The 19,277-nt window shown below is 41.9% G+C and overlaps 1 protein-coding gene across 1 annotated transcript; it reads left to right on the top strand.

The window, feature by feature from the left end:
• Nucleotides 1-1,481: 1,481 nt before the first annotated feature.
• Nucleotides 1,482-18,837, top strand: LOC311138696 (protein phosphatase EYA2-like; the record flags this gene model as incomplete). The annotated part of the gene is made up of 13 exons (XM_084173483.1): nucleotides 1,482-1,584; nucleotides 1,872-1,977; nucleotides 6,577-6,649; nucleotides 6,956-7,136; nucleotides 7,273-7,412; nucleotides 7,838-7,921; nucleotides 12,520-12,609; nucleotides 14,608-14,666; nucleotides 15,663-15,823; nucleotides 16,066-16,180; nucleotides 16,573-16,694; nucleotides 17,076-17,176; nucleotides 17,705-18,837. 13 exons carry the CDS (start codon nucleotides 1,482-1,484, stop codon nucleotides 17,783-17,785), a joined length of 1,416 nt encoding a protein of 471 aa, XP_084029609.1. The 3' UTR covers nucleotides 17,786-18,837.
• Nucleotides 18,838-19,277: the final 440 nt, after the last annotated feature.

Here is a 19,277-nt window from a genome sequence, read left to right as displayed (position 1 = left end):
AATGGCATTATGGTTAAGTGTTGAAATTGGAATCGTATAAAGCCTTTTATCACTGTGAAATCATATCTGAAGTTATTTATTGCCCTTTTCATTACTCAATTAATATTATTTTTTATTGGTATTTATATGTTTCTCTGTTTCTTTCTTGTGTTTTCCCCTCTAGGGCCACTAAGACTCCATATCAGACTCTTCCTTCATCTGCAAGTGAGTGTTGTTGAGATTTTAGTCATCATTGTTTTATGTCAGATAGCACGTTGATTTCGCCTGCACTGATCTGTCTTGTATCTCGCAAAGGGTAATAGGATAGCTCAAAAGTAGTTCTGCTACAATGTGCTGTCTAACATTTGAAAATATTACCAAGGGGACATCATCTGCTGAACCCCGTTTCTGCCTCAAATCTGTCTGAATTAATCTAAGCTAAAACAATAAATATGTCAATAATGTTGATGTTTTTTTGTTGAGGAAGTCTTAGTCGCTCCATTTTACATATAGCTAAGGATGATTGTGCTTCAATGAGCAGTATTTCTGAAGTTTGACTATGGCACGAAAGCTAGCATAATTTGTCCAAACTTTAGCTGAGCCAGTCACTTAAATCATCTTTGACTGAAACGATGCTGCTAACCAACCAGCTACCTACTTAGTGCTGCACACACAATGTTGAATCTTCCAACAAAAGCTAGCTAGCAAGCTATTGTAGCTAGTAGTGCTAATGCTTACAATATTATGAGTTTTCATGAGGCAGCTGTTCTTCTGCCACGAGTCATTGCAGTAGCCTCCCGAGTCAGCTGTTGACTGTGCTCAGCTGACCCAATGATACGATCGTGGAGAAACATGCTCATCTATGGACTGATTTCTGATAACAGTCAGTCCCTCTTAATTGTGGGGCTACATGTCTACAACTTCAGGGTAATTTAAACAGGCTAAGCAAGCTTTTTATGTCAGTGAAGGAAGAGCTAGCTAACTAGCTAGCTAACTATGTCAGTAAAGTAGCTAGCTACAACAGTTAGCTACACAGCTGATCAAGTCACTGCACTGACGACCAACGTCCTTGCACAGCATTTGTGCAGCAGATCGCCACCGGTTTGTTTTTATTTTCAAATGCAAACTATTAATTCACTGCCACAGCGTTTGTAATAATTTAGCTTGCTAGTTATTTTTTCTATTTCATGGAGAGTCATAAGAGAGTGCAGTAGTATTGTGAAATTTGGAACTATGTTTTACTTTTTTGAATGGCAGTTGGTCAATATTAAAATGTCAATATGAGTTCCAGGTCCTACAACACAGATCGGTTGAGGGATGAGCGTCCTGGAGGAGTGACGCCATCTGACGTGTGACAATTCTTAGTCATAGCTTAGCATAGCACAGCATAGCATAGGCTAAGCAGCCAACATGGCAATTTGGACAATACATATAGTCCCCATGTTGCTTAGCAACTTACCAGTCTTTAATTCCTCCTTCCAGATCAGCTGACCTGAGCTGTCATGGCGGCGTATGGACAGACCCAGTACAGCCCTGCCCTCCAGCCTGCGGGACCCTACACACCGTACACATACCACACCCAGGGCTACAGCATGCCCTCATACAGTAAGTACCGTCATATAATTCAATATGGGGGGTGAAGAGGGGGGGATATGACTGTTTAAAAGTTGTCTGGAAAGTATGGCATCTAAGACAACTCCACATCCATATACACCAGGGTCTCAAACTACAGGCCCGCAGGCCAAATGCGGCTCGCAAGCCGATTTAATGCGGCCCGCAATTTACAACACACCCAGTTTTACAGCATGCCCCTCTGTAAAATACAGTGTAACCAGTTTCAGTAACTGAATCCAGTGTGGATCATTTATCTCCTTATGTCCTTTCATCTACAGACATTAAGACAGAAGACTCTGCAGGACAGAACAGTCTGCTGAGCTACTCCAACTTCAGCAGTACTCCCCCCAGCCAGGGCCTCTACAGCTACCCCACACACGGTCAGTCACACACACATACTAGGGCTAAATATCGGGAACCGGATTACCGAGATTTACCGGGATATCCTGCCCAAACCCATTCTTGTTTTCCGAGATAAATAATGGGGAGAAACCAGTAATATGAACAGCCTGGGAAATGGAACTGTTAAATGATATGCAATGTCTAAATTTGACTTCTCTACGGCCTTCTCTGCTTTGCTATCTGCATGATCAACGCTCAGTGGGAGGGTGTGTGCTGTTGTAGCCTACCGTATTTACTCGCTGCATCCTACAGGCTCTCCTACCATGCCATTGCAAACAGAAGTAGGCCTACAGGAAACATCAGATCAGCGCTAAAAAAGGATGGCCATAGCCTACCCTCCCCAAGAATCCCTTGAACATATCACAACTGGTGAGAGGATATGCCGAGAAAGAGAGGAGCAAATGAGTTGAGATGCAAAAATATAAAATATGCATGTGTGACATATAAACTCTCTGGCTTCATTCATAGGTTACATTAGACCAGTCATCACAACACTAGCAGCCTACCGTATGTCCTCAACATAAAGTCCCCAATAGAAAACATCCTTTAGGCTACTTGCATGGCTTCAATAAGTGTTTATGCTTACTATATGCCCACATAAAGAAATACTATAGTATACTATGGTATAAATACTATAGTATTCACTGAAGTGTTTTTGCAGACTTTACTGTAGTGTTCTGGTTTTATTTTATTTGACATCGAAGTGGAGGCTTTCTCCTTCAGGAAACCTACTGGAGAAATACTGATAGAGCAAATGTTCCATAACCTGTAGGTAGGTAGGTAGGTAGGTAGGTAGGTAGGTAGGTAGGTAGGTAGGTAGGTAGGTAGGTAGGTAGGTAGGTAGGTAGGTAGGTAGGTAGGTAGGTAGGACTGGGGACCTTCTGATCTTTTCTATAACCTGTAGGGAACACAATATACAGTCTATACTTGGCATGTAGGTTTCTCACTTATGGGTGGCACAAATTGCGATATGGGGGATGGGAATGAGCAGTGTATTCGGAAAGCCGTCAGACCCCTTGACTTTTTCCACATTTTGTTACGTTACAGCCTTATTCTAAAATGGATTAAATTGTTATTTTTCCCTCATCAATCTACACACAATACCCCATAATGACAAAGCAAAAACAAGTTTGTATTTTTTTTTGCAAATGTATGTTTAAAAAAAAACAGAAATATGACATTTACATAAGTATTCAGACCCTTTACTCAGTACTTTGTTGAAGCACCTTTGGCAGCGATTACAGCCACGAGTCTTATAATATAATAGGCCATTTAGCAGACGCTTTTATCCAAAGCGACTTACAGTCATGTGTGCATACATTTTTACGTATGGGTGGTCCCGGGGATCGAACCCACTACCCCGGCGTTACAAGCGCCATGCTCTACCAATTGAGCTACAGTCTTCTTGGGTATGACGCTACAAGTTTGGCACACCTGTATTTGGGGAGTTTCTCCTATTCTTCTCTGCAGATTCTCTCAAGCTCTGTCAGGTAAGAATGGGGAGCGTCGCTGCACAGCAATTTTCAGGTATCTTCAGAGATGCTAGATCGGGTTCAAGTCCGGGCTCTGGCTGGGCAACTCAAGGACATTCAGAGACTTGTCCCGAAGCCACTCCTGCATTGTCTTGGCTGTGTGCTTAGGGTCGTTGTCCTGTTGGAAGGTGAACTTTCGCTCCAGTCTGAGGTCCTGAGCGCTCTGGAGCAGGTTTTCATCAAGGATCTCTCTGTACTTTGCTCCGTTCACCTTTCCCTCGATCCTGACTACTCTCCCAGTTCAATCTTGGTTTCATTAGACCAGAGAATCTTGTTTATCATGGTCTGAGAGTCCTTTAGGCTCTAGCAAGCCATGAGAATACTCGATGATACTTGATGGTATGAGGTCGGATGGTTTGCAGAGCCTCCCTAAACCATAGCCCTAACCTTAACCACTCTGAATTAATCCCTAAACTGTTGACCTTTGAATTGTTTCTGTTTTAACCCTGTAACCACGCAGAATGAATGGGTCAAAAATAGACATTCATACTTCAAGTTTCAAATGGAAACTATGAGATCTTGATGCATACAGACGCACACACAGAGGATTGCATGCACACGGATGCATGCACACATGCTGGCACACAAACACCCAAATACACACACATACACGGTCAGTACTCCACCTCTCGTTGTGCATTTCTCTCTGATCTCTTCTCTGCTTTACAGATGGCTAGCCATCCTACCCTCCTTACTGTGAGTCTGTCTCTCTACCTCCATTTCTCTCTCTCTCTCTGTCTCTCTCTCTCACTCTCACACACGCACTCCCTTTCCCTCTATCTCTTTTGCTGAGATCTATCCTTTTTTCTATGGCCAGTCCTTTCTCCTACCTCCCTCCCTCTCTCTTTCTTTCTCTCTGATCTCTCCGTAATGATCTGCCCCTCTGACTACGAGCCCAGTGAGTGGGGTCCTGGCGTTTCCAGGTGGGTGTCCGTAGCAGTGCCCGTCTGTCCTCCTCCACACCTGTTCTCCATTAGCTGCGGTCTGGGTGCCTGGCGTCAGCCATCTCTCTCAACCTTCTCTCTCTCTCCTCTCTGGGGGTCAGGCCCCCTTCCTCCTCACACACCCACACCACACGGCCCGGCCCGGACCAGCACGCTCTTATGTGTGTGTGTGTGTGTTTGTGTGTAAGAGAGAGAGTGAAAGAAAGTGTGTGTGTGTGTCGGGTGCGTGTGTATTTGTGTGTGTGTGTGTCTGCATGTGTGCGTCCGTGTGTTCCGTGTGTGTGTCTGTGCTCCACACATTCCCCAGTTCTTCGGCACCCAAAGCATGCTTGGCTCAGTAGGACTTGATGGCTTTCAAAGCAGCGTGAAATTGACCTTGCTCTGTTAGAGGCTAGAGGTTAAGTTGCATGTTGTGGTGCTGGGAGGGGAGGCTAATGGAGGAACTGCATGGACTTACTGACAGTGAAATGTAGGGCCACTGTTAACAGAGTCGTGTTCATGAGTAGCAATGGAAAACGGAAATGAGCGTTTCTTATTGGACAAGTTCCGTTTTCTTCTGTTTGATCCTAATGAATACGACCCAAAAGAGGAGACGCAAGATGAACACAAGATGAACACACATGATATAGGGTGAATGCACCAATTTGTAAGTCGCTCTGGATAAGAGCGTCTGCTAAATGACGTAAATGTAAATGTAAATGTAATGAAAACTTGAGAGATGAGAATATGGCCCTATAGCAAAGCAGGTTTATAGAATCCACGTTGATCTTCAAAGAGAGTTTTGTATATTTGTTATATTTATATGTGTCTTGGTCTGTATTTTGTAGTAGATTCATTTGTCTAAGCTTGGACGAAATGTCAGTCTGTTCCAACTTCAGCCAGCTACCGTTGTTGTCAGAAAGTAAGACTGAAATACTGGTATTCTAACTGTCTGAAACCATGACAGTTGATGAGTTTTCAATGGAATGCATGGGACGACTCTGCTTTCTTTCATGTGTTACAATACAGGTAAACAAAACCTAGAGTGGCTTGAAACAAACTCCCATGGCAACTCCATGTACAAGACCACCAGACCTTTCCTCCCAGACACATACACATACACATACACATACACGCACGCACGCACGCACGCACGCACGCACGCACGCACGCACACACACACACACACACACACACACACACACACACACACACACACACACACACACACACACACACACACACACACACACACACACACACACACACACACACACACACACACATACACACACTACAAAGGACAAACCAAATCAGAACCAGAAACTACACTGTTTATTTGGAGACCTTCTAGTTTCTTTGTGTTGTTGCTTTGAAGACTATGTTTTGTTGTCCTGGGAGACTCCCGGCTGGTTCTGCGTAGTCATTAATCTATGGTTAGGTCTTGGGGTGGTGGGATGGAGGGAAGGAGGGATGTTGAGGGGTAACAAACGAGTGTGGCTGGGGTAAAGAGCCCGGAGGAAGGCATTCCTTCAGCAGAGTTGATAACACTGATGGAGTAGCTAGCAAGCACACCAGGCTTCCCCCAACTGCATTGTTGTTGTTGGGACTCATAAATCAAGCGCCATACTCCCTGGAGGGGTTGAGGCAAGTCAATGTTTTGAGGCCATGTTGTGAAGCTACTTCTGTGGTTAGTGTCGAGTCGATGACACAGTGTTGTTTCCCACTTATTCCGTTCTTATTCTGCAAATCTTCCAACTAGGATTTCTGGAAAACCTGGGAATTTTACCAGAAGGTTACCAGAATTTTGCAACTCTAGGGCTAATGCTGTCTCACGATCCACTTAGTACACATAGTTACAAATGCATAGTTATGCCCTATAATGAGGGGTAATTGACTGATATACTTGTACGATGGGTGTGCAATTTCTGTTGAGTTACGTTTAACTGCCTTGCATTTTTGAATTTGCCTGTTTTTTTCCCATTCATTATAGAAATGTCTTTCAAGGATTACAATACCAATGAAAATATGTTTTCAATGGAGCTTTCAATGCAAGTCCAACTTCTGTAAATGTCAGTCAATGTGAGTCTGTTTTTAACGTTGGTTTAATGTTGTTTTCCAGGTAGCAGTATTTCTTCTGGGATTTTCCAGGGAGCCAACCCCATCACAGGCTCAACTCCATTCAACCCCACACAACAGGTCAGCACAGGATGTAACACACCATTATGGACAACATATTTTATACAAATGAAAACAGCTCTCGCATTGCAAAAAGTGTCAAAATTGCTGGGATGGCATTAAATGGGTTTGGAATACTGCAACTTACAATTGAATGTGCCACTCATTTGCCTTCAGCAATAGCCTCCTTCATGACATTGTAAAAACATTTTTTTTAAATAAACTGTGAAGAAAGGGTGAAGCCCAATATGTGATCATTTGTAATATTCGGTTTATTTTCCACTCATATATCTTATGATATAATATTGATCCTATTCCCTCTGTCAGGACTTCTCAGCGTACTCCAGCTACAGCCAAAGCCAGTACTCGCCATACTACAACACACACTACAACAGCCCGTACCTCGCAAGCAGCAACATCAGCCCTAGCGCCATCACCACGCCCATACCCTATCAGCATCCAGAACACCCCGCTGTGGTGCCCAATCACAGCCCTGAGTCCCACACAGGTACAGATGGTTGGCCTGCCTCTTCCCTTTATTGGAGAATGATTTATTATCCTCTTAACATTGTATTTATCTTTCTGTCGTGTTCTTTGCTGTTTTAGACATTTTCATTGACGGGATGTGTGTGTGTGTGTTCCAGGAGAGTACCATCCGCCCCCTAGCCCCCCCACCCCAGGGAAAGAGCCGGAGGGGGTGCCAGCCAGACGGAGCTCAGACGGGAAACTGAGGGGCAGGAAAAGAGTCAGTGACCCACAGCCCCCCCTGGACTCAGATATAGAGGTAATGTTACAGTCCATGGAAGTCACAAACACACACACACACACACACACACATGCACACACACACACACACATCCCGTCAATGGTAGCCATTGAGACACTGACCTACAATATGACCACAGACAGTATAGACATATAGGCACACAACAGACCACAGACTGTTATTAAACAGGAAGAACAAAGGTTACTGGACAGATTGTTTAAAGTGAAGTTGCACTTTCATAACTGTAAAGAAATCATCAGTAGTGTCATTTACAGACCTCAGTCATTCATGTCATCAGTATTACAAAAACATTTTCCAACGAATGTTTCTACTGATTGATCAGTTTGTATGTGTAGCCCGCACTGTCATTTTCTCTTCAATTGAGATATTGTGTTATTTTGCTATTTGGCTAAATATGTGTATGTCTTTGTCTTATTTTCCAGCGTGTGTTTGTGTGGGACCTTGATGAGACCATCATCATTTTCCACTCTTTGCTCACAGGGAGCTTCTCCACACGATTTGGCAAGGTATAAAAAATCGACTTATATGACTTAAAATACTCTCTCCATATCACTTCTCAAATTAAGTAACCCGGCTTATATAAACTAATCCCTGATAGGGTTGCAAAGCTACAGGTAATTTAACAAAGTTAGCGGAATCTTCAGTAATTTTGGTGATTAACAGGTAATCTATGGCAATCTATGGAAATTTAGTAATTTATACTTGAATAAAATGTATTTATATATAGTATAACATTTTTATATCTGTGTCCATATTGTCCATGTGTTTCTAGTGGGAAGACCATATGGTTTAAGAGAAAATAGCCTAAAAAGCATCTAATCAACATTGGCATTATTTTCAATTAACTCTGCAACTCTTCCAACTATTTGCTTTTTTCACAGCTGCCACCAGTTTGGCGCCAAAACATTTACAACAAAGACATATTGACATAGTATAATAGTGTGTAATGTATTTAAATTTATATTTCATGCTGAAATCCTAATATTAAACTCCAATGCTATTCACTAAATTGATTGGTTATATTTTGGATAATGATTTACATCTTTGTCATTCTATTTTTTTTTTTATATATTCTTATTTTATACATATGTTTTTTTTTTGTTTTGTTTTTTTTTACCCCCTTTTTTGTGATATTCAATTGCGATTCAATTACGATCTTGTCTCATCACTGCAACTCCCCAACGGGCTCGGGAGAGGCGAAGGTCGAGTCATGCGTCCTCTGGGCCAATTGTGCGCCCGCCCTATGGGACTCCTGGTCATTGAACCCCAGGCTGTAGTGACGCCGCAACACTGCGATGCAGTGCCCTAGAGCGCTGCGCCACTCGGGAGGTAATAAGGCCGCACAGAGATAATTACAGACACCTGTGATAATCTGAAGTACCCAAAAAGGCCACTTTTTTATCATCTGATAAAATATTCTGGTAGTTTACTGGTAAACTTAAAAAGTTTCCAGTAATATTGTCTCCCTTTGCAACCCTAATCCTTGATGATATAAACTATGCAATATCAGTTAGGGGTGAATCCTAACATCCAGTGGAATTTTGCGCATTGATGTCAATGGGACAAAATGAATATTCTACTTAAGTGGAAGTTCTTAAAGATTCACTCCTTAAAGCCTAACTTTTTAAGAAGTGTTTTTGTCCTTTGCTCTTTCCTTGACTTTTCACACACTTGGTGTTTTCCTTCTGTGCCCTCTTGTCTCTTTATATAATCCAGTGGACTTGTTTGGCCAACCCACATCCCACTGTTTGATTGACAGCTGAATAACCTTTACATAATAGACAGGCAGCTGATGAGGGGAACAATAGTCATGTTTCTTTTTTTTGGCCACAACTGTGTTTTGAATTCTCACGGTCCCTCTGCGGTTTGATGCGATGTAAACGTGGAGTCGGAGAGAGAGAGTATTAGACCTAAAGCGCTCCACCATTTCGGCACTCCGTTGTTTCTTTTTCAACATATCGTCGGGGAGAAAGCAGAGGGTGGAAGCGTTGACATTTGACTGATGTGCCAAATTCCTGATTCCACCCACCCAGCTTCCCCGCTGAAACGGCAAACTTCAATCCGACATGCTCTGACATCAAAACTTAGACATGCCAGGAAAAAAAAAGGTTTTGGGTAGGGGGGTGGAATCCTCAAATCCCCCAAAATGATTCTGACCAAAGGCCTAGTGGGATTATTTACGAGCCAGGAATTGGTTTTCAATTAGACAGGAGTGAGTTTGATATGTTTGATATGGCTCACTGTTAGGCAACGACCAATGTTTATGTTAGCTTAGGTTTCCCTATATGAAAGAAACAAGACCCCAACTTTTCTTTAAAAACAATGTATGGCGTGTCTAGTCCAGACAGACTATATTGTAACTCCTTCTGTATGACAGTCATTGTGTCATGACCAAACTAATTGAGGTAAACAAGTGTTTGGCCTGTGTTAAGGCGAACAAGGCAAGCCTGGACCCAGGAAGGGGTAGAAAACAAATGGTCGTGATGAAAGACTGTGGTTTTCACTGCCTTTGAAAAACCGAGGTGAACTCTAAGCACATGAGGATTTTATTCCCTACATTATTGGTCCAACGGCATCTTATTTATCATACGTAGGCTACAGTGGCCGCGCCGTCTCTCTCTATCTCTCTCTCTCTCTCTCTCTCTCTCTCTCTCTCTCTCTCTCTGTCTCAGCATGTGAATTTCCTCTCTGCGTGAACGATTTGAATACAAAAGTCCTTTCTGTGCTTTCTGATGTTTTCTTGTTCTCTGCAAATTCCTGCCTGTGATTAGCAGGAAGAGTAAGCTGAACCTCTTTCATTTTTATTACTACCTCCCTCCGCATTGAAGAAGACTTGTGCTTAGCAGAGAGTGTGATTACGGATAATTATCTCTATTTAAACTAAACACCCCCTCCCTCTCCTCCACCCCCTCCCTCTCCTCATCCCAACACTCTCTTTCTGCCCCCCTTCCTCATTCACCAAATCCACTTTGCTGTGGATCAATTGGAGGTGGGAGGAAGGCTGTCATTTTTCAAAAAATCTAACACTCACCTTTGGCTGACGCCTCACTACTCCATTTTTGACACACTGCCAAGTTGTAGAACCACCACTACAGCCACATTGTCATTACAGTACAGCACACAGCCACCTGCCCTGCTGGTGCCCAGCCACTCCCCACAACAACAATGCACTGGACTGTTTTCTTACAGACTGTGGTTTCTCTGTTGTCTGCGGAAGATTTGTAATTCTCCCATTATTAGAAAAGTGTCTCTTCTTCATTCCTGAATTCTTCAATAACTGTGTGTGTGCTTGTGTGCGTGTGTGTGTGTGCTCGTGCGTTTGTACATGTGCGAGTGTGTGTTGTGTGTGTGTGACAGAAAGAGAGCGATACAGATAGAAAGAGACAGAAAGAGAAAGAAAGAAAGAGCAGGGTGCAGTTTGGTGGAAAGAATGATTGACAGAAAGGTAATCAGACTTCCTGCTCAGGTGATAGAACCTGTCCTGTCAATCTAAGAGAAGGGCTGCCAGTGTCTTTAGAAGGCTGTTTGGACAGGGAGAAAAAATTACTGTTAGGGGGGTTGGAGTTTGGAACGGCATCTGGTGTGACACATTCAATACCGCCTTGCACACTCTTGCTTGCATCTAGCTGATATAGGGTGTAATCATTAGTCCAACAGCTGCAAACGAGAGTGTAATCATTAGTCCAACAGTTGCAAACGAGAGTATCTATTGGACATATTCAGGTATGTTTATCCCCGTTTTGTCCCGTTTAAAGAAACGTTTTTCAACAGAATAGGCAGAATTAATAAACCCCTGATCACGCATAAACACAGTTCACTTTCATAACAGCCACGTTGTATTCCTTCTCGCATCTATGCGCTCTCCTCTCACCTTTTCCCTTCGTCGCTTGTGGACCTCAATGCACAACACATCAACTGTATGTGACCAGGCGAAAAAAACTTTCCAAGCCAAACCATAACTACTACACACAGCCTACATCGTCGTCACCATATTAGCTAAAGTAACGTCATAGTCAACATAGCTAATAGAACTAGCGCATTAGTAAACCTGCTACAATCATGCTGTAATGTTACAGTCAGTAAGCAGTTTAGCTCTTACACCGGCGGGCCCCGGTGGCAATAAATTAGTAAAACCAAAAGCTTACCTTGACTTGGAAGAGTTCCAGTGTTGTGTTAGATAGTCATAGCCAGCTAGCTAACATAGCATCCCTCTGTTTGAGCAGGGTGTTTGAGTAGGCTAAACTAGCTAGCTGCATTTGGTAGCTAAGTCATGAAAATCATGAAATCTCTCTTGATTCTCCTTCATTTTGGAAGAAATTAGTCTGTTCAAAACTGTTCAACTATTGTCTTTCTCTCTCTTTGAGTCAACTACTCACCACATTTTATGCACGGCAGTGCTAGCTAGCTGTATCTTATGCTTTCAGTACTAGATTCATTCTCTGATCCTTTGATTGGGTGGACAACATGTCAGTTCAAGCTGCAAGAGCTCTGATAGGTTGGAGGACGTCCTCCGGAAGTTGTCATAATTACTGTGTAAGTCTATGGAAGGGGGTGAGAACCATGAGCCTCCTAGGTTTTGTATTGAAGTCAGTGTACCCAGAGGAGGACGGAAGCTAGCTGTCCTCCGGCTACACCATGGTGCTAATCTATAGAGTGCTGTTGAGGCTACTGTAGACCTTCATTGCAAAATAGTATGTTTTAATCAATTACTTGGTGACGTGATTATATTTAGTGTAGTTTTATCAAAAAAGGATAACTTAAATGTTTAAAAATATATATTTTTCTGAAAAATCACTGAGGAGGATGGTCCTCCCTTTCCTCCTCTGAGGAGCCTCCACTGTTTTATACCCAATAACATCAAGAGAGATAACCTTTTTTCTTTCTTGAGATGAACAATTACCTATGGAAGTAATGTTATGAGAGTATGTCCTCTTAAACACATGTAAACAAGTGGTTCATGAAGGGGTGAAACCTAACTTCCACTTTAGTCTAAAGTTATGCATTGATGTCAATGGGAGAGAAGGTAAAAACTAAGTGTGGAAGTAGTGTAATGAGAGTACATCCCCTGTATTGACCTTTGTAATGTCTTTGTGTCTCCTGTCAGGACTCATCCAAGGCAGTGTCGCTGGGGCTGTGGATGGAAGAGATGATCTTCAACTTGGCCGACTCACGGCTATTTTTCAACGACCTGGAGGTGAGACTTATTTACCTAATGGATTAGATAATATTTTATCCATTCCTTCACTCATTATCCATCCTCCGTTATCCATACTGTTGCATATTATCCATCATGCATCATCTAACATTCACACTTGTGTTTATAATGTATCATCCATATTTGTGCTTATTATCCATCATCAATCATACATACATCATCCATCCTCTTGTTTATAATGCATCATCCATAACATCACTTATATCCATCATCTATACTCTTGTTTATTTTCCATTATCCGTCAAACATCATCCATCATCCTCATTTGATACTATCAGTAGGGCCAGGAGTTTTCCCTGGAGTTATGTGACATCCCTCATGACAATATTACATCACGTTCTATAAATATTCCCTTTCATATTGTTAGGGTTACTCTGTCATATTCTCAAAAGATTTGAGTTGAAAGCCTAATTGTTTAAATGGGCTAGGGTTAAACTTGAGTATTTTTAACAGCATGAACAACAGGTAGGCTTTTCTCTGTGCATTCCACGGCCTTGTTCTGAAAAAGATCAGGCTTAACTTTGTTTTGTGGTGAGAAGGAACACTGTGAGTTGTTAATTATAGGTGTGTGTCTGTCTCTGAAAGGGAAATTAATTGTGGGGAGGAGGAACAGCTGAGGGGAGGAAGGCAGAAAAAGCTGTTTTCAAACCCGCTTTTTAAGTTCCTTCTTTTTGTCAGCCTGTTGTTAGTTCCACATGCATACAGTAGGCCTATAGTGGGGGCCATCTTTGTTAGTCATATGATGTGGTTGATTTATGAAGGAATTTTCCCTCGGGTTTGTCAGCAGCTAATAGAGCGCTAATAGATGCCACAGGCTGAGTAACCTGTAGGCGATGAAGAGATACAAGCTAGGAAAAGCTCTACGATACCAAGGTTATGGAGAAACATGCTTTTAGAAGAAATGGAGGCTAATTTAAGTAGCTCCAACAATGTGGTGGTCTTGTGCTATGAGAATAGCCTCAAATCTGCCATATGTCACTGTTAATTTTGCACATGTAGCTCTATAGCCATCATCGAAACAAGGCAGATATGTACATGTCCTTGCATGCCAATTCATGTAATTAAATCACTTTAGTTGGAGAGGTGTTGAAATGACTGCTGTGGGGTCTGGAGCTGCCTAATAAAACCCTAGTTTAGCCTATTGGGTTCTGTGGGTCGTGTTATCGATTCCCTCTGTGTCTGTGGGAGCTGGGTCGCAGCATTGGGAAAGCGTTAGTGGAGCATTGGGGAGCATTGGGGGAATGAGGGATGCTGATATGTAAGAGTGTGATGAGTTAGCGTCTTCCTGTGTCTCAGGCCAGTTGAAAGGCGATAGTGCGGCCTGTCAGTCCGGTGTAGCTGTGTGAGAGAAGAGATAAGTCAGTAGTTACTGAAGTAGGTGTCAGGGGATAAAAGAAGGGAAGAAATGAGAATAGCAGATCAGAAGTTAGATTCAGAGGGATTTGGTGGGGAGGAGGTGGGAGGATAGTGCGTGTATTGTATAGTAGCATCATGGGAAATTCATTTTTAGGATTTGTTTGAGGAAGCAACTTTTTGCACAGTAGTTCGCTACCCTGCTTTATATCTACTATAGACCTAGCTACCAATATATCAAAAGTCCAGAAAACCTAATACTTTAAAAATAATACATGAATACTTCACAAAATACTGTTCAGTGGATCCTGTTTTTAATGGGCATATATCTGAAGGTTCTTTGGCAGTTGGCAAAAGGTGTTGATAATGCGTCACTTAGTGGGGTTTATTAGTGGAGTGTGGTGGCGTTAGGTAGAGCTGGTACGCCAGATTCCAAGTTTCTTTTTTTCTTCTGGCGCCTGGATGTCCCAGCAGCCTATTTCCGCCTCCCTGTTGTCTTTTGTTTTAAATGTTAAATTTTTTTATTTTGTTCTATCGCTCCCCGAGGCTCCCTTAAGAAGAAACCTGCCCATGCACAGCTCTGAAACGGATCTCGCTCTCTAATATATCCACTTTCTTTCCCAGGAATGTGACCAAGTTCATATTGATGACGTGGCGTCAGACGACAATGGGCAGGACCTGAGGTACTGTACAGCTTTTCCTCTTGAACTCAACTCGGCCCCACAGTTAAACCAGCACTGAGTGGGTTTAGTAAAAGAGGGGGTGGGGGGTATATTGAAAATAAGTCCTGCTCTCTTTCTTGAAAACGTCTCCCACTGGGCACACACTGGTTTAATCAACGTTGTTTCCTCGTCATTTCAATGACATTACGTTGAACCAACGTGGAATAGACGTTGAATTGACATCGGTGCCCAGTGGGCTGTCTCTCTCTCTCTTTCTCGCTCTCTCTCCGTCCCTTTCTGTTTGTGTGTGTTTGTCTGTGTGCGTACATGCGTGCATGTGTATGCGTCTCTCGCTCTCTCTCCCCCCTCTCTTTGGCAATATAATAATATAATAACAGTATCATCATTCTTCAACATCTAATCAGAATAGTACTCTGTCATTCTCTCTGTCTCCCTTGTTCCAGACATTTTACTACATAAATTGATGAAGAATTTTAGGATAGATTTCAAAGGAATAGTTGAGAAAGTGCAAGATGTTGCTCAAATGCTTATGTGCATTCCTTACCGTTTTTAAGTGCTTTCGGCATGTTGCTCTTTTCCACACAAAAATATTGATGAACCTCATTGGATGTGCAAACTGCATGTTCTCCCACTTAGATATAACACACTTATAATATTGATGTATTGTGTATTTAATTTGTTTTATTTATTGTGTCAATTATACTGTTAGCTATTGGTCTTATAAGGCCAAAGGCTCATGGTTGGTACCTTTCTTTTTATTATTGGTCTTTAACTTTTGGATAATTGTTTTTGCATAATGCATTAATCCATTATTCTTTACACTACTCCAGTTATGATATTATACTAGGCCTACTCCATGTATCTACAGGTTCTGGTCTTAGGCACTGGTCAAATCCCACCAAACATCAACTAAATGTGTACATTGTTTAGACGTTAGCCCATTGGCATGCTTCTCTCTCTCTCATGTTTAGCTCTCTCCTGGTTGTTGTCTTGCAGCATGTATAACTTTGGCACAGACGGGTTTCAGAGCCCTGCGGGTGCCGGTACTCTGTGCCTGGGCTCAGGTGTCCATGGTGGGGTGGACTGGATGAGGAAACTAGCCTTCCGCTACCGGAGAGTAAAGGAGATCTACAACACCTACAAGAACAACGTGGGAGGTGGGTTCTGACAGGAGCTAGAAAGTGTGTGTGTGTGTGTTTGTGTAATATTCTCTAGCGGTTAACTGATATACAAATCACAATGTACATTTAATTTGTCCTTTCTGTATAATCATGATCATAATAAATAACGAACGTTGCATCTTTTTATACTGCTCAGCTATCAATTTGTGTTTTGTTTTTGTATACCAATCTATGATGAATAATGTGTTTGTGTGTGATTGTGGTTGTGGTTGTGTCAGGTTTGGTGGGCAGTCCCAAGCGGGAGGAATGGCTGCAGCTGCGGAGGGAGATGGAGGTCCTGACAGATCTGTGGCTGACCCAGGCTCTCAAGGCCCTGGCCCTGATTAACTCCAGGTCAGGACACACCCCTTCTCAACTGCCTAGCTACTCTATGGTGGAACTATTCAGAAAATAATAAACAATGTAAAGTTATATTAGCGTAGGTAATCCATAAAAATGAAATGGACAGTACTCCAAATGTATTGACCATTAATGTTTTGCATGGTTAATAAATATAATAAAAAAGTATAGAAATTGAACCTGGAGCGCTATAGAGCTACGGTATATTCACAACCAGGAAATATTGACAAGACTAAGATCGGGAGCTGGAATACCCGTTGGCTGGTATTTTTTCCTTTGTTGTCACTCTTTTTTTGTCCCATTCAAACTGACAAAATGCAATTCTCTTACTTGTTTGAACATGACTCACATATTGACATCATGTGTTGACATTTCTCTGTTTCCAGACCAAACTGTGTGAATGTGCTGGTGACCACCACCCAGCTGATCCCAGCCCTGTCCAAGGTCCTGCTCTACGGACTGGGCTCAGCGTTCCCCATAGAGAACATCTACAGTGCCACCAAGACAGGTGAGGCAACACACAGCACTCAATATGGCGTAGAACACTTGTTAGAGTTAAAAAGAGCAACTCATCGTCTCACGGAAGGAATATTATATTTACAGTTGGGCTGATTGTTTTCGCACCGTGGTTGGGTAACAGTTTCTGTCGTGTACTACGATTTGTGCACAAGCCAGTACTAGCAGACTTTGTTTTTGTGCAATCCTTGTTTACGTTTGTGACATTTTTATTAAAAGTGTTATTTAAACACTTATTTGTTAACACTTACGTTTAACACTTTTAACGCTTAATTTGTAAACAATTTGAACACTTACATATTTTTAACACTTATTTATTAACTGTTACTTTTAACACTTTTAAACACTTAACACTTATTTTCTTATTTTCCAGGGAAAGAGAGCTGCTTTGAGCGTGTGGCCCAGAGGTTCGGCCGGCGAGCAGTGTACGTGGTCATAGGGGACGGAGTGGAGGAGGAGTCTGTAGCCAAGAAGGTGAGACTCACATGTAACCAGGAAAAGGGGTGGGGGTACACAAGATATTACCCCCTGCCTTATTTTTCATGCTAGTGCCAGGAAGTCAGATGAAATCGAATATGCACCCATACATATTATTTGACGCGTTTGCTTGTTATTATTTGAAAAAACAAAATAATGTTTATATCCTGCAGGATGAAATTGTGTTTGGTATTAGTTTGACTGAACTCTCTCCAACATGGCCTAAGACTGTATTAGCTCGCCAAGCTTAGGCAACTTGAGTGTGGTTAACCGAACAATAATAGCTAGCTAGTTACATTAGTCAGTGTTCAGCTAGTTACATTAGCTAGCTATTTTAGCCAGTGCTCATCTAGTTACATTAGCTACCTAGTTTAGCCAGTGTTCAGCATTTAAAACATTTCTGTTGGTGTCTTTCAGTATCTAGTTTAGCCAGTGCTCCACATTTTAAACATGTCCTTTTGTACCTTGCAGTAGCTAGTTTAGTCAATGTTCAATGTTTTAAACATGTCTATTTGTGTCCTGCAGAAGAACATGCCTTTCTGGAGAGTGTCGTGTCGGCCTGACCTGGAGGCTCTAAGTCATGCACTGGAGCTGGACTACCTCTAGTGGGCGCTATAACCATCCCATCATGCCTTTAGCCAGTTCCTGCCTGGTGATGCCACTTCCTGTCCAACGGACCAATTGGGTTGAGGGCGGTGACGATTCACCACCATACAAAAGCAAAGAATAAGGGACCAATCTTTGTATCAGCAGGGAATCGCAATTGTTACTGGAAATATTACATGTGCTTTCACCCTTTCACACAGGGACTTTTACATGTGAAAGGTATCCCACTTTGGAACTTTAGAGCGTTGCACTGAAAATAATGACTTGGTCAGGGATGGGCAACTGGTGGCCTCAGCATCAGCAGTTTTTCTCTTGTTATGTCAATTAGCCCATATCAGCTAAAATGTTTTAGATTGGTAAATTAGTCCAGCGATCAGCTATCTAAACTAGTAATCATGGTTGAATTACCGGCCGGGGGCCCCCATTGATTTTGTTAGTCAGTCTCAGTCAGATATCATATTAAATACTGCAAACATTTCTCTCCAGCCTACGGCAAAATGTGTAGAATTACAAAAATGTTGCTGTAAAACAGCTAATTTTCCTCTCCGCCCATGGCAAAATGAGTAGAATTGCAGGAAATGTGTTACAATATTGCAAAATCTTCTCTCCGCCCCATGGCAAAATGTGTAGAATTGCAGCAAACTTTCTTTAAAACTGCAACATTTTCTCTATGCCCCATGGCAGAATGTGTAGAATTGCACAAAATTAAAAACTTTTAAAAAATCGTCTCTCCGCTGTCAAGAGGGGGGCTGCTAATATGTTTTGCTCACAATGTGGTGGGTGTGACCGGCGAGCAACTGCCATCCCTCATAATGAGTTCTGTTTTTTTGTGGCCCCCACCCCCATCAAAGTTGCCCATCCATGGCCTAGGTGATCTAAGTGCATTTAGTCCTTACATGGGAGATGATTTTTGTTTATTTGTTTGTTGTGTGCTCACTTTTCTTATTAGGAATGGGATAGAAGCAATTGTTAAGATAAGAAACCTTCTAGAAGAAGGATTATGAATGAGGATTGGACACTACCAGCAAGTTATTAAAGATAAATCCTACCTTGACTTGATCTTTTCACATGGCTTTTTTGATACATTGTACATTTCTATTATAACTATGGCCCCAATAGTAGCTCTGTCTCATTCAGCAAGTTATTGATTCATTAATAGTCTAATATATATATATATATATATATATATATATATATATATATATATATATATATATATTGTTACATATATATATATTGTTACCTATAATTTGTGACCTACAGTATTTATTGGTCAGTTCAGTTATACCTAATCAAATTGATATTGTAGATTAAGATACAAATCAGTCAAGTGTCCAATCACAATATTATGAGCTGAGACCTAAAAGAAAGACATGGGAGAGGATTTGAGCAAAACCTACCAGCGACAATTATCTAAAAATGAAGATGGAGATAGCAACCATTTTCTTATATTACCATAACATTTGATTAACCATAACCATGATATGTGTCC

The sequence above is a fragment of the Coregonus lavaretus genome (genome assembly GCF_964263955.1).
Source record: "Coregonus lavaretus genome assembly, chromosome: 12".
NCBI classification, from domain to species: Eukaryota; Metazoa; Chordata; class Actinopteri; order Salmoniformes; family Salmonidae; genus Coregonus; species Coregonus lavaretus.
This window is presented reverse-complemented; position numbering and strand designations above follow the sequence as displayed.